Raw genomic sequence first — 15,135 nt, 5'->3', positions numbered from 1 at the left:
TTCCAAGAACGACCCATGTCCACTCCTAACTCCTGGCCTTTGTACTTGCTGTCTTGGAATCTCTTGCCTGTGTGGCTCATTCACTCCCACCTCTGCTCAACTGCCAACATATGAGAGATGCTTTTCCTATCCACTGTGTCTAAAAAAAACACACCTCCTCTCTCTCACTCTCTGTCCTCCCCTTTATTTTTGTTTTTAGTGATTATCACCACTTGACAGATTACCTCTGTGTGTATGTGTGTGTGTGTATTTTGTTAAGTGATATGAAATTATTTTCTAGCATATATCCAGATTTGCTATAAAACAACTCATGAGAGGGAGGGAGGGAGGGAAAAAAAGAAAAGAAATTTAGTTGTAAATGTGTCTCAGATGCTGGTCCTAGTGTCCTATTTTGGCTTTTCTCTAGCCCACCCTTTTCTGGGATTGACCAAATGATGACCTACAATTTGATTCTCAAAGGAATTGAAAAAATGGATTTTCCCAGAAAGATAACCAGACGACCTGAGGATTTGATTCGGAGGCTTTGCAGGTGAGAATGACTATTAAAAACCCCTTGTTCTTGGGGGAAGGTGTGAAGGCTTCTCATTTCTGCTGCCACACATTTTAAAGTTAGGTGTATATTTACTTTTTGTACTTTTCTATGTAGTTAAACTATATTTAATGAAAATCATGTTCTATTTTGCCGTCTGTGCTAGAAGTTTGAGTTTCCTTCATGTAATACACAGTACCTACTTATAGTTTAAAAGAGATGCAGATTGTTCAGGTTATCTTTGAGAATCATCTTTGTCTGTTAGAGAAAAATAGAACCACAAAACTTAGCTTAATAAAGGAGTAGTTTACAGCCTTGTTATTTTGAGAGAAAATTAGTGGCGATGATAAAGTGTTACTGTATGTCCTCTTTCAATCTTCATTTAAAAAAAAGTACTCCTATTTTAAATTACTCCAAATTTCTACTAACCACTAAAAATAATTTATTGGAGAAAAGAAGACTTCTAGAATTTTGTTTAAGCTTCATTTTGTTGCAGTTTTCTTGCACACTTGAACTTTTTAAAAAGCTTTAAAATTTAATAAATTTAGAACATGAAACCTAGCTGTGAGTTGCCCACAGAAATTTCTGCATGCTTCTAAAATTTCAGCTCTGTTGTAAATGATTCTCTAAAGCTTTCCCTGGTTCCCTTAGCAGACTTGGTAAGGTGGCATCATCCTGTTCTTTTAAGCATTTATTCATAGCTCATTTAAAGCACTGGGAGATACCTATATCTATATATCCATATGTATATACCTATATCTATATATTGGGATATATAGATATTGAATACATATATTCATATTCCTGACTGTAATTTGACTGTGGCTCCCCCAGAGGGGGCATGTGTTTTCCATCTCCTTTATACTCAGATGTGCCTGGTCTATGAATATTGTTGACAAAATGAATGAATGAATAAAGAAAAATTGTTAACTTTTAATGTAAAATTCACTCAAACATAGTTATTGTAAATTGACTTAAAATTTTTATTTTAGGCAAAATCCAACAGAAAGACTAGGAAATCTGAAGAATGGAATCAATGACCTTAAGAAACACAGGTACATAGTTACTTCTTTGCCCAGAAAAATCTAGAAATTTATTTTTAAAGTGTGGTAATCTTGAAGCTTCTCTCAGTCTGTAAAGATCCCTACACAGATGATCAAGTTTTCCTTTTTGGTGCTTTATTTTTAATTTGTGTTTTACTAGCTGCGATGAAGTTATAAAACAAATTACAAAATCACATATTCAAGTTATAGCAACTTAGCTTTTTATCTGCTGCAATCTCCATTATTATTTTTTAATATGAACTTGGATTCTATAAAGGAATCAAGTTCTAATTTTGACGTTTCATTTACAGTTAAAGTAGTATAGCTATTGTTCTCAATATTCTAGAGAATGGGTCAGCTAAACCAACTGTTAAATAGTATTCTACTTCAGTTTTAATTAATATTATATATTTATTTAAAATATAACTTTCCTTTGACCAGCCCTCCACATTTTGAAGCTTCCTATCGTATATTACTTTTGGAGTAAAGTACATTGATTTCCACAAAACCTCAAACAGTGTTTTATCCTTATGTAATAATCTAAAAAGCACCTTTTTCAGGTCTGTGAATTTCTAAAGCTGGTCTTTAAAACCATCAATAACTTCCATAATATAAACTCTCTGATTTCGTTCCATATGTGGAAGTTCAGGCCTTGGAGTTTTTTTTTTTTTTTTTTTTTTTATCTATGCCTAGCTAAATCCTGCAATCCTTGAGATGTTTTGATTTTGCTTATGATTTACAGAAGTGAAACATCACCTATTGATAGTACAAAAAATAAATTTGAGAATTTCATTACTGAAAACCTTTGAGCACACTGCTGTGTTCACTTTCAGAAAGAAAAACACCTCTCAGCATTTTATTCCTCTCTGGATATTTGTACTGAAGAATTAGGGGCACATCAACACAGTGTGAAAATAAAGGGAGAGATGCTGCTGAATAGAAACACTATTCATTTTTCTGAACAGAAGTGGTGCAGCTCAAAAAAAAAAAAAAAAAATCCCCAAGCTGCCAGCCCTGCTCTATCTATTCATGAACTTTCTTGAAATAAAGCCATGTATTCAACATTGTAAATTCATATCGGACTCTGCCATAAGGATATATCAGGATGGGGATGGGGAAGCAGGGAGGGAGGAGGAGATGGAGACAGACACATCTGTGGATTTTATAGACATCAAAATACGTATTTTATTGTTCTTCGTCATCTTTTGGATTGTCTTTAGTATAAAGCTCATTATTTGTCTTAGATTCCAATTTATCTCTCTTCCTATGTGCTGTTATCACAGTTTCTTTTCTCATGATAAAATGACACATAAACACACCATTCATATTGAACAAACAAGTGTCCAGTCAGTTAAAGTCCCCCCTTCCAATGTATTTCCTCTTTTATCTCATTAAAGAAGCACCTTCATGTTTGCTCTGGGGTAGTTGGGAAATAGAAGTGATATAATTGTTAACAGGTTCCTGTTTTATCTCTTACTTCTTATTTACCTGAGGCTCATTTAAATATAGCTGTCAAATTGTGATTAGATGTACATGCAGATTCATGCTAAAGGATTTTCTCACTTCAGCATGGTAATGAAGAATTTTGAATTTCCTTCCCCATAGGGATTAATTTGCCCACTCTTCTTAACAGACAGGGTGTTCTTTGCCAAGTAGCTGAAGCATACAGCTGAAGCTGCTGTGTGTAGGGCAGAGTTCACTAATAAGATGTACCAAATTTACACAGTGCCTTCCGGTGAGCTCAGGGAGATCAAAAACATTATTTCATCTGATTTTCATAGTGCTTCTTAGCATACAAAGATGGGGCACGGGGGTCTGAAAAATAGAACTCTCTTTGCTTTCCAATAGGAGTGTTCTATAACCTTCCGTAAGTCTCCAAGGCACATATAGCTTCACTACCCAGTATATTCTTGGAATGTTTTTTAAAAAAAACATTCTTTCTAAAATTTGCCATCAGATTTTCCCACTCCTCTCTAAAGTAAAACATCTTTTTTCCTTGGAGAGCCATTTACTTCAATATTGTATTTAACAACAATAGTTAAACGTGGCATATTTTTATATGTTTGTCCAGTCTGTGTTAAATCATCTTTCTTAAAAATAGAGTTCCTCCCTCTCCTATTTGTAAGTTAACTTATAAACTAGGTACCAATCATGTCTCCCAACACCTCTCTGAAAAGAGGGATAATATAGTTGTAGGGTACAATTAAGTCTTTCCTGCTAGGTAGAGGAGTAATTTGTTTCAGGTCTCTTAATGTTACCTTTAATATTTCCAGTCTCTAGAATTTTACTCTCAAGAATAGCTACTACTCTTCTAAAAATGAAGAAGCAATTTATGTACAGTTGCTGCTAATATTTCTTTAGTGAATATTTTTCACACACGACTGCATGCTGGCACTTGGATTACTTAAAATGTGGTTAGTGTCAAAAAGGCCAGGTGTTAAGTGAATAACCACTCATGTTAAGTAAATATTGCCATAAGTCAAATTGTAACAAGTACTCAGCAAGAAGTGCATAGGCTCTTTGATTCAGTAGAGTAACAGTAATGATTTTTATTAATATTTATGGAGTAGCATCTGGGTAGAGAGCATTGTAAAATATGTGAAAAGGAATTGTGTCAGTCATCGGTGGCAAAAGAAAAGAATCCACAGAACTGTGTGTCTAGAAATCCCTAAAAATGGAGCCTCGGTCTGTGCAAAGAAGGTGATGGGTGGATCATGGAGAGGACTTCTGTGGTTTTGCAGCAAGGACAAGGGAAGTCATACATCTAGGATTGCTGTCTGACTCTCACTCCTTGCTTAGAGACTCAACAGTGTAGACCCAAATGGCACTTTGGGTTAAGAATGGCATCTGAAATGGAATGTACTAAGAGCCCGCCCTCTCTGTTTTTAGTACTTTTTCTCTTGCTAAGCTTAGACTTGGAATGAGAAATCCAGTCAAGGAGTGACCCAAAACCAACTCCATGAGAGGGAGGAGATTGAAAAAGGTAGAAAAGGGTAACTTCGGATACGGTTGACAGACTGATGAATACGAGGGCCTCCCAAAATCTCCCAGCCTTCATTCTGATACCTCCCACCACCACCCTGACCTATCACGCCCCCACTGCGGTCATTCTTCACATAGCAGCCAGAATCGTCTTCTGAAAACATATTTAGATTGCATCACTTCCTTACAACCTTCTACTGGCTTCCCGATAAGCATAAAATCTTGACTCCTTGTTGTGTTCTACAAGACCCTATAAGATCTGGCCTCTGGCTGGTTCTCAGACATAATATTTTTCTCTCGTTTCCCCTCCACTCACCACACTTCAGCTCATTCCTATCACTTTCTTCCATTCAGAAGGTCATTGCCACACATCTTCCCATGGCTTCTCCCTTCTCTTCATTCTGGCCTCAATTCAAATATCACTTCTTCAGATAGCACCCTAGCTAAAAGCAGCACCTCCCAAGCTATCCGTATCCCAGTCATCATCCACCATTTTATTCTCTTTTATCTTCCTAGTACGTATTAGTATATGAAATTAATGTCAATGTTCGTACTGTTTTTTTTGTTTGATTACTTGTCACCTCCTGCCAAAATAAAAATATCTTGAAAGCAGGGTCTTTGTTGTTTTTGATGCCTGGGACCAAGTTGACTTTCCATAAATTTTTGTTGGCTGGCAGACCTGACCTCAGTGTCCCAATAGAAAAGATCAGTGGATTTAAGCAGTATTATTCCAGGTTCTTTATAAGATTCTGAGAGACACAGTACATTGTTTCTGTCTGAGAGGAGCAAGTCCTCCTCATTTCTGGTGTTGCATTTCCAGCTCACCAAGCCTGATACGCATCCTAAAGACCAGATCAGTCCTTCCTTTTAGATTAATAGTTTGGAAGCAATAAATGAAAGAACTTCATCTGGCCATCAGCCTCCTCTCATTACAGATAACTGTAAAATACTTTTTATCTTGGAGCCTCTTCTATACATTTCACCAATAGCATCACCACCATGGCAGTGTGTTACTGTAAGACATGATAGTTAGAGGTCCTATGTAAGGGTGTTCTCTTGTAGAGTCATTCAGTTATTCAACAGACATTTATTGGAGTCCCTGTTTTGTGTCAAGTACTGTTGCAAGTGTTAGGGACACAGAAGGAAAGGAAACAGACAAAAACCCCTACTCTCATGGAGCTTGCATTCTAGTTGGAGAGAAAGAAAATAAAGAAAATAATTAAGTGTATAGTAGGTATATTAGAAGGCAGTAACTTATAAGGAGAGAAAATAAAGTATGGAAGGAGGATGGGAAGTACATGGGGGTGGGGTTGGGGAGGGGTTGCCATGTTAGACTGGATGGCCAACGAAGGCCTCTCTAAGAAGATGACCTTCGAGAAAATACCTGATGGTGTTGAGGAGACAGACCATGTGGAAATCTGGAGAAAGGACAATTCAGCTACAGGGGCTCAAGTGCAAAGGTCTTGAAGTGGGAACATCCCATGCTTGTTGGAAGAATGTTGAGGAGACAAAGGAGCAAAGAGAGAGAGAAAGAGAAAGGTAGGGCAGTGGCAGGGTGGGGGAAGGGTGGTGGTGGAAAGGGTGATAAGGCCTGTGGGTTTTAATAAAGACATGGTAAAGACTTTGCCTTTTACACTGAGTGAAATTGGAAGCATTGGACAGTTTTGAACAAAGGCATGACGTGAACAAAGGCTGCAATGGCTGATGGCTTCAGGCAGGCAACATTTAGTGTTTACTGGAATGGCAGGCAACAGGTTTTTTTGTCCACAGTTGATACAGTGATTAGATTACTCTTTCAAGTTTTCCTCCAAACTTAAAATGTTGGAGGAAACATTTCCTCCAAATGACTTGCATTTTAAATGATCACCCTTGCTGGGCTGTTTCCCATGGACAAAAGCAGGAGGACCCGTTAGGATGTTATTATACTAATACAGGCAAGAAATAACTGTGGCTTGGCCCATGCTGGTAGAGTAGAGGTGTTGAGTATTGGCCAGGTTCTGAATACCAACGTATTTTGAACGTAACAGACTAGATTTACATATGGAGTGAGATAGGATGTGAGAGAAAGGATAACTCCAAAGTCTTTGGTTTGAGCAACTGGAAGAGTTGAGGGAAGTTCGTTGCGGAAAATTTGGAGCTTCAATGTGGACCTGATACAGCTAGATGCCCGTTAGACATCCAGTGGGGAGATGGTGAATAGCACTTGTAGCTAGCAGCCTGTTAAGCAGTGTGTGTGTGTGTGTGTGTGTGTGTGTGTGTGTGTGTGTGTGGAGGGGGGCAGGGTGGTGGTGGAAATAGCAGTTGGGGAGTAATCAGTTTATACATGCTATTTAAAGCCACAAGACTGAATGAGATTTCCTAGAAAGTGGGAGTAGTTGGAAGAAGAAGAGGTCCAAGGACTGAGCCCCAGAGCATGCCAACTTCCTATGGAAATAGCAATGGAAAATGAGAGAAAGCACCCAAGATGGTAGGAAGAAAGCCAGGACAAGGGCATGTCTCTGGCGCCAAGTGAAGAAAGTGTTTTGGGAAGTGTGAGTGATGAGCTGTGCTAAGAGTAAGATGAAAACTGAGAATTGAGGGAATTCGCCGGAGTGGAGAGGGTGAAGCCTGATTGCGGTGTGCCCAGGAGAAAATGGGTAGTGTCGACTGAAGAAAAACACACAACCTAAAAGTTGCAAGTTATGTTTTATTTGGAGACCTTACTGAGGACTATAGCCCAGGAGACAACCTCTCAGCTCTGAGGAACTGCTGCAAAGAGGTTAAAGGAGGAATCAGGATGTATAAGAGTTTTTGCTTTAAAAACAAAACCATGTAGTACAACATTGGAAGATTACTGCTGAAGTGGGGAAGGGCCCTATAGGGGTTGGGGAGTAAGAGGTACAAACTATTAGGTATAGAATGAGCTACGAGGATATATTGTACAACACAGGAAATATAGCCAATATTTTGTAATAACTATAAATGGAGTATAAGTTTTAAAAATTGTGCATCACTATATTGTACACCTGTAACTTACATACTGCTGTACAGCAACTATACTTCAATTTTAAAAAGAAAAAAAATTACCGCTAATCACAAATAGAAGACATCTCAAGTCAACGATTTTACTGCTTTTCTATATATGGGAAGATGTAAGAGTTTGGGCTCCTTGAAATTACCCCTTAGATATGCATCTTAACTATCTAGGGCCAGTATTCAGTTTTCCTCCATCCTGAATCCCCCATCAGGTGGCTGCAATGGCTGACGGCTTCAGGGCAGGCAACATTTAGTGTTTACTGGAGTGGCAGGCAACAGTTTTTTTTGTTCACAGTTGATACAGTGATTAGTTTACTCTTTCAAGTTTTCCTCCAATGGGAAGAGAGAAATGGAATGAGAGTTGGAGGGGAGTTCGGGTCAAGGGAGATTGCTTTGTGGTTGGAAGAATTTAAATGTTTCCATACTGATTCGAATGCCCCAGGAGAGACGGTGTTAAAGATTCAGGAGAGAGGAGAATTTAAGGAGCATGTCTGAATAGAGAATGTCTACAAGATCAAATACACAGCAGAGGAGCTGACCTTAGTGAGAAGCAAGGGCAGTTCATTCATGGTGCAGTAGAGAAAGGGAACACACAGATGTGCCTACACAGGCAGGTTTGCTGGTGGAAAATTGTAGAAGTTCTCTTTTCTGCTCCTGGTTTCTTAGTGAAATAAGAAGTCAGGCCATCATTTGGGAGGGAAGATGGATAGGAGGTCTGAAAGTTTGAGGAGAGAGGACGAAGTATGGATTATGAGTCTAAGGGAGTGTGATGAGGGGAACAACAGGGAAACCTAGACTGACTGCTGGGCAGCATTAAAGGCCCCCCTGAGGGTAGTGGGCACGGATTTAATGTGAGAGACACACGTGTGTGGGCATGGTTGGTATTTTCCTCTGATCACTTGCAGCTATACTGTTGCAGGCAGGGAGCAGGCAACAAAATGGGTGGACAGATGACTTGACATGCTAATAGTTTATCAGATAAGTAATATTTCTCTGTACTTTTCTGATTTCTCAGGTGGTTAAATGGTTTTAATTGGGAAGGACTGAAAGCACGGAACCTTCCATCACCTTTACAAAGAGAGGTATGGTATCTACTATATTACTCTCTTGATTTTTTTCCAAGTATTTGTTTTTGTAAACAGGTTTTAGGGGTGTGTGTGTGTGTGTGTGTGTGTGTGTGTGTAGAATAGATTAAAAAAATTCTAACAGTTTTTAAATTTAAGTGAAAATGTCTTTGCAATTGTGACTATATGGTCTAAATAGTATTACGTATTCAATGGTCCTTAGCTCAGCTCTTAATAATGGATTACATGTAAATCTAAATCCCAAGGTAGCCAGTGTTGGTCAGGCTGACAGATGGTTCTAAAAATATAATATGAACCTATATGTAATTTAAAATTTTCCAGTAGCCGTATTAAAAAAGGTAAAAGAAATGGGTGAAATTAATTTTAATTATCATAATACATTAAAATATTATTTCAACAGGTAACAAACACAGAATATTAATATATTAATAAAGATGTTACATTTATTTTTTTCATACTAAATTTTCAAAAATCCCAAGTGGTTTTTCCACTTTCAGCCGTCTCAGTTCCGACTAGCTATATTTCCAGTGCTCAGTCCCCATTGCTGGTTGGACAGCACAGCTCCAGAGAAAGCAGAACATCTGCTAAGTTGGGGAGGGAGGGGGATGGCTCAGGAATAATCTAGTCAACACCCTACAAATGTTATGTTGTGTTCTCTGTAAAGGAATTTTGAGGATCTTTGTCTTTCTTTGTACCTTTTTAGATTGACATCTGAATTTTTTCATTACTCGTCTAAGTCATTGTGGAAAATGTAATTTCGAGTTGTAAATATTGACATTTTACAGTAAAACATTACTCTTACTTTGCCCCTTTAAATATATCCAGTGTAATCTAAATGCCATTGAGGTGTGAAACCCATAAGCCATTTAAAAAATAGAAATATTACATGACTACTTTTTCTCTCTAAACTCCTATTTTCATGTTTCCATTAGGTTTTCTCTATAAAATTTCACCCTAATGTAAAAGATTTTTATACTGGATGGTCTTCTATTAATCATTCTTTAAGTGTCTTTCAATTTTAGTTTTTATAAAATTAAAAATTTTTGTGAGGATAAAGATTTCGCTGGCAACACAAATATTTCTTCTGGATTCAGTTATAATTACATTTTTGTAGCATGCAGTATCAAACAACATACATATATTATAAATTTTAAAATAATTATTAAACGAAAATGTTTTGAAAAGAAATTATTAATGTACTTGTGGATGAATATTATTTACTAAAAAATGGGATCAGATTCCACATCAATTCTATTTCTTTTTAAAATTATTTTTCTGTAGATGAAAGTGCTAAGAATTGTGTTCACATAAATAAGTAAATGAGAGTGGAGGATTTTATAATAGCAATGTCACTTTGAGCACCTTCTGAGTAGTCTCCTTATGCCCCCAAAAAACTCATTATGATGGATCATAAATAGTATTTTTAGTGATCTATCAGCTGATAATTCAATTAGGTACTAATGAAGATTGTTTGAAAGCAAAGAATTGGAAACCACTTGATTTGCAAAGTAATTTAATACCAGAGTCATTTCACTCTTTCAACAAGGTCACTAGTATTTTGAATTGTCCCTTTGTTTGACATTCTGGAGAATTTATATGGGTCAATTAACCCTATAAAAATTCAAGATCAGTGAGAAACTTTATTATAAAGTGGAAGAAGGATTCTGGCAAATTTTGATATTTTTAATATTTCCTTTTAAAATATTTTCCAATTTGAAAAAAAAAAAGAGACATCATTTCTGTCACCTTTTCTTTCAGAAATAACTCTTTAAGCCAGGTAGCTCCTACTGCATGTAATTCTGGGACCCGATCCATTTGTTCTAAAGGGGAGATCTCATGGGGCTGAGAGTGTGACTCAAAAATGATAACTGGTTATCTTTTCCTTATATGTACATTACAAGTGGTTGCAGTAGAAAATCAGTGTTCAGATACAGAAAGCATTCCCCATATGTTCTAGCATGCTTCGTCAACGTTATCCTCACCTTTGGTTTCATCCTTTTTCTACTAGCTAAGTGGACCCACAGATCACAGCTACTTTGACAAGTATCCTCCCGAGAAGGGGGTGCCTCCTGATGAGCTGTCAGGCTGGGATAAAGACTTCTGACAGAAGAAAAGATGATTACTGCCCTACATACACAAAAGGACTATAAGGACCAACAATCCAACACTGATTATTTCTCTTCAGAGTATTATACTATCTTTTAGAAGACCATTAGAGAAAAGAAATCCCTGCCCATGAGCTGGGGGTGGGAAATAGTAGGTGCGGAGGTGGTTCTGAATGATAATGTCTCATTTAGATGTTGTGAATTATTCGTGTGTTCTGTTCTTTGCTTTTCTCAAATGTTGAAGGCTATCCTATTCCCCTCTTCAAAGTCAGAACCATTTTTGTCAAAGGGACATCATTTTCTCTGCAATCTGTTGCTCCGTCCCAATCATATTTGTCTCCTTTGAGTCCTAGTAAGGTTTAAAAAGTGTCTTGCCCTTGAGCAACTAAGTCATTCAAATAGAAGGAAGAACAAGGGTGAATTTTGGAAGATTTCCCCCGTTCTCAACAATCCCACGTAAGCATTATGGCATCTTGAAGTCATGGCTTGCGGTAAACTTGGTAGTCAACAGAAGTTCTTGATTTTCACCTGTGTTCAACCTAGAAATATATTGATAGGCTTCTGAACCTAGTCTGGGGAAAGGCAGATTTGAGTATTAGTCATTGGTACCACTTTCTAACACAGATGAGTTAATGAATCCAGCCAGGTAATTATATTCTATTGGGGAACTTAGAAACAATAAACAAAGCAAAAAATATTTTTATTCTCCTGTGACCAGCTGTGATACCTCAGAGACTTTTCAAAAGTCTTGTTAAAAATGGTTATAATGTGTGGTTAATTGATGGGCCTTTGGAAAGGTTTTATCTTATATATTAAATATTTTCACAATCAAATTAGAAAACACGCAGGAACTACATTGTGAAGGCTTTTCCTTCCCATTACATATGGAGGAGAAAAAATTCTAAAAGGTATAAATGCTGACTCTTTGAAACTCTGAGATATTTTGGCCAGTTCTGTGATTGTTGCTATTAATAAACCAAGAGTATAGAAATAACCACAGTTAATTTTTAATGGAAATCCCATTGGCAAATATTGATGCACGCCTAATCACTGCTGCATTAATAACTTTAAGGAGACATCTGAGTCATGGGAGTGTTTATAATTTTAGATTGTTAAGGCAGGCAAGCCACTGGAGAAGTGATGGGATGGTAAAAGGGGCATCCAGCATCTGTCCCCCTCCTGGCTCCTCCCTGCAGTCTTCCAAATAGCAAATAGATTTGTTTCAATAGCATTGGACACCAGTAACCTAAGAACTTTACTAGTAGAATGTTTTATGTACCGATCATGATCATTCTCCCACCCTCCTTCCCAAATGGATGGGAAACAGATTTTCTTTTTATCTTTTTGATCTGGCAGAGTAAAAATAACGTCAAAGTTCCTGCATTATTCAAGCTTCTGGTTATACTTTCATATGCTAATGTTCTATAGGAAAAGCATCGCTATCCACATCCACCCATATTTTCAGCATTCAGAGAGTCATCTATCTGCTTCTGAAGTGTTAAACCAGATAAGTGAGGCCCAACCCAGGAAGGTGCATCCTTAACAAATTAAATTTCCACATTTAGAATCCTTTTGCTGAACCAAAGAATTTTTGTTTCCTGTAGTAGTATTTTTAAAGTTTATGTATTGTACATAGAAGAACCATTTTTAATAGGATCAACATAACCCGCTTAATGAATTTCTAAGATTTTTTAAAGATTTTTATTTGAATTTGGTTTGTAAGCACTGTATGTTTTTCCATGTATATATTTTTAAATTACCCACCTATAAATGTAGGGAATTTATGTATTGGGTGGATATTAGAACTGTACAGTTATACTAGCAATGATATTCTCAAAGGTGATCAATAGTTGTAATTCAAAAAAGACTTACATATATACAAATAAAAACCAACTTAGGGTACTACAAGTTTATTTTGGCTATGACTGGCCATGTCAATATATAATCTCCACATGTGATTTTATTGTGTTTACTTTGGAGTACTTTATAAAGATGGAGAAATGAGAGACTGAACCATTAATACAATCCCATTTCTATTTTGTAGCTGGGTGACTTTGGAAAAATGACTTCACTTTTTTGAGTACTAGCTTTCTCACCTGTAGAAAAAGCACAGTAAAATAATACCTACTTTAGGTGCCTGTTTTGGGGAGTAAATTGATACCTAGACAGTCCTTTGCCAATTTCAATGAAATAATCAATGCTGCATAGATGGGAGCTACTGTTACTATCTCTATTAGAATTAAAGGGGCCTTAATAACCGTTTAGTCCTGGACCTTATGTATCATTGGTATCTGTATGCACAATTGTACCAATTAAATCCAGTATCAATCTTTTCTTTTCCTTTTAAATCATGAAGTAAAGATGGTTAATCAAATTTTAATGCATGTGATGAAGAGTTAACCCTCACCAAAATGAAGTGCTTTATTAAGAGTTCACTGCTCATCTAAGTTTCTAAGTTTTAACTTTTTATAAATTAAGGATATATATGTATATGTACATATATATTCTTAGAAAATACAGAAAATTATCCCCCTATATACAGACCCATCATATTCCTAATCATTAAGTCATTCCTGATCTGTCTTTTCTGGGTGCAAAGTTAATTTTTCATTCTTGAGCCTCTTCTCTGCAGGGCCAACTTTTCATGATGGTAGTTTCCTAATATGTTCTCTATTAAAATGTCTGGAGGGAGGAGAATGTAGTGGTGAAAAGTAAGACTTGGAGTCAAAAATTATGGGCTTGAATTCTTGCTCTGTCCAGGTTTGTGTGACATTGAATAACAAACCACATCTTTATTCACCTATAACTTAGAGATGGTACAGATAAAGCTTTGGAACACTGGGCCAGAATATTATTACTTGTAGGTCATTGATAATAATCATTTGGAAATACATCTGTTTCTTTTTGGTATAATAATAAATCCTTGTTTTTTTTATTGCCAGGTATTGTACTAGGAGCATTTGCATCCATTATCTCATACACACAAGATTCTAAAATAATTATAAACACACTGACTGTTGACTGCCTTCAAAGCTAAATATTGGCCTCAAATATGCCTTTCATTCTCAATTTAGCTGTGCTGGTTTTACATAGCTTAGATCCAGTTGCTATAACAATATAACAAATTAACCCACAACTTAGTTGCTTGGAACACCATTTTATTCTTCGGGATTCTGTGGGTCAGGAATTCAGACAGCACATGGCAAAGATGGCTTGTCTCTGCACCACAGAATCTGGGGCATCAGGTGGAAAGATTCAAAGACTGGGGTGACTCAACGCCTGGGAGCTAGAATCACCTGAAGCCTTGTTCACTCATGTATCTGGAGCCTGGGCTGGGACAACTCAAGGACTAGGACTGCTGTTCAGTGTGCCCACATGTGTTCTCAACATGGTTTGAATTCCTCACATTATGGCATCGTTAAAGTAGTCAGACTCCTTTCATGGTGGCTTGAGACTTTAAGAGCAAGTATTTCAGCCAACAGGGAGAAGCTGCACTAAACTTATTAACCAGCCTTGGAATCACATCACTTCGCTTCTGCCATACTCTGTGGGTAGAAGCACAAGCCCACCCAGATTTGTGGGGAGGGAACATAGGCTCCATTTCTTAATGAAGAGAGTTTCAAAGAATTTGCAAGCAAGTTTTAAAACTGCCACACTTTCTGTCCACAGACTACTTACATTATTGCCATATGCAAAATAAATTCATTCCGTCTCAAGAGTCTCCCTAAAAATATCATCTCATTACATCAGACTCAGGGTCAAGGTCTGGGATCTTGTCATCTAAGTTCAATTCAGGTGTGGATAAAGACTCCTCGGGTGTAATTCCTTGGATACATTCTTTTAGGTCAGAAAGCCTGTAAACTTAGTTAACAAGTCATCTGTCATCACACTCACAACACTGAATGGCGAGACGACCAGTGGATAACCACAACAGATTCTTGCATTCTGAGAGGGAGAAGATGAGAGGCACAAAGCAGCACCGGTCCGTAGAATTCTGAAATTTGGTGTGATTCGTGTTACCATTTCACTGCTCACGGCTCAGTCCTACTCCCTGTGAGTTGTTCTCTTCAGCTCTTGGCCCCACCATGTAGAATCTGGGTTCTGCCTCTGAGTTAGCCTTTTCGTTTGTTTGTTTTTTCTATAAGATATGGCTGGTATTTGCAACTGAGTAGACTTCTTAGCCTGTTTCCTGCCTGTAAATGTTAGGTGGTAGAGATGCCTTTTTAAAATTTGTCTCTCTCTCCATTGCAAGCTGATACATTTCTTTTAAAAACTTTGTGAATTTCCAATGTATAATTTCATGATCCACTCCATTAGGCAAAAGCTACACCCACAAATCTTTTCTGTGAAGATGCTGTGGAAATAATGATTCTTAG

At 37.3% G+C, this 15,135-nt stretch overlaps 1 protein-coding gene across 1 annotated transcript in view; it reads left to right on the top strand.

The window, feature by feature from the left end:
• Positions 1–10,905, top strand: part of PRKG2 (protein kinase cGMP-dependent 2) — an 85,239-nt gene extending 74,334 nt beyond the window's left edge. The window contains exons 16-19 of the mRNA XM_022599532.2: positions 407–529; positions 1,522–1,584; positions 8,585–8,651; positions 10,663–10,905. Coding sequence (XP_022455240.1) covers positions 407–529; positions 1,522–1,584; positions 8,585–8,651; positions 10,663–10,758 — 349 coding nt within the window. The 3' untranslated portion in view covers positions 10,759–10,905. The remainder of the gene's footprint in view (positions 1–406; positions 530–1,521; positions 1,585–8,584; positions 8,652–10,662) is intronic.
• Positions 10,906–15,135: the final 4,230 nt, after the last annotated feature.

Source organism: Delphinapterus leucas, chromosome 5 (genome assembly GCF_059928025.1).
Source record: "Delphinapterus leucas isolate spDelLeu-1000000601 "Yukka" chromosome 5, BTC_Dleu_Yukka2, whole genome shotgun sequence".
NCBI classification, from domain to species: Eukaryota; Metazoa; Chordata; class Mammalia; order Artiodactyla; family Monodontidae; genus Delphinapterus; species Delphinapterus leucas.
The sequence above is the reverse complement of the archived record's forward strand: the minus strand, read 5'-3'. Positions and strand labels throughout refer to the sequence as shown.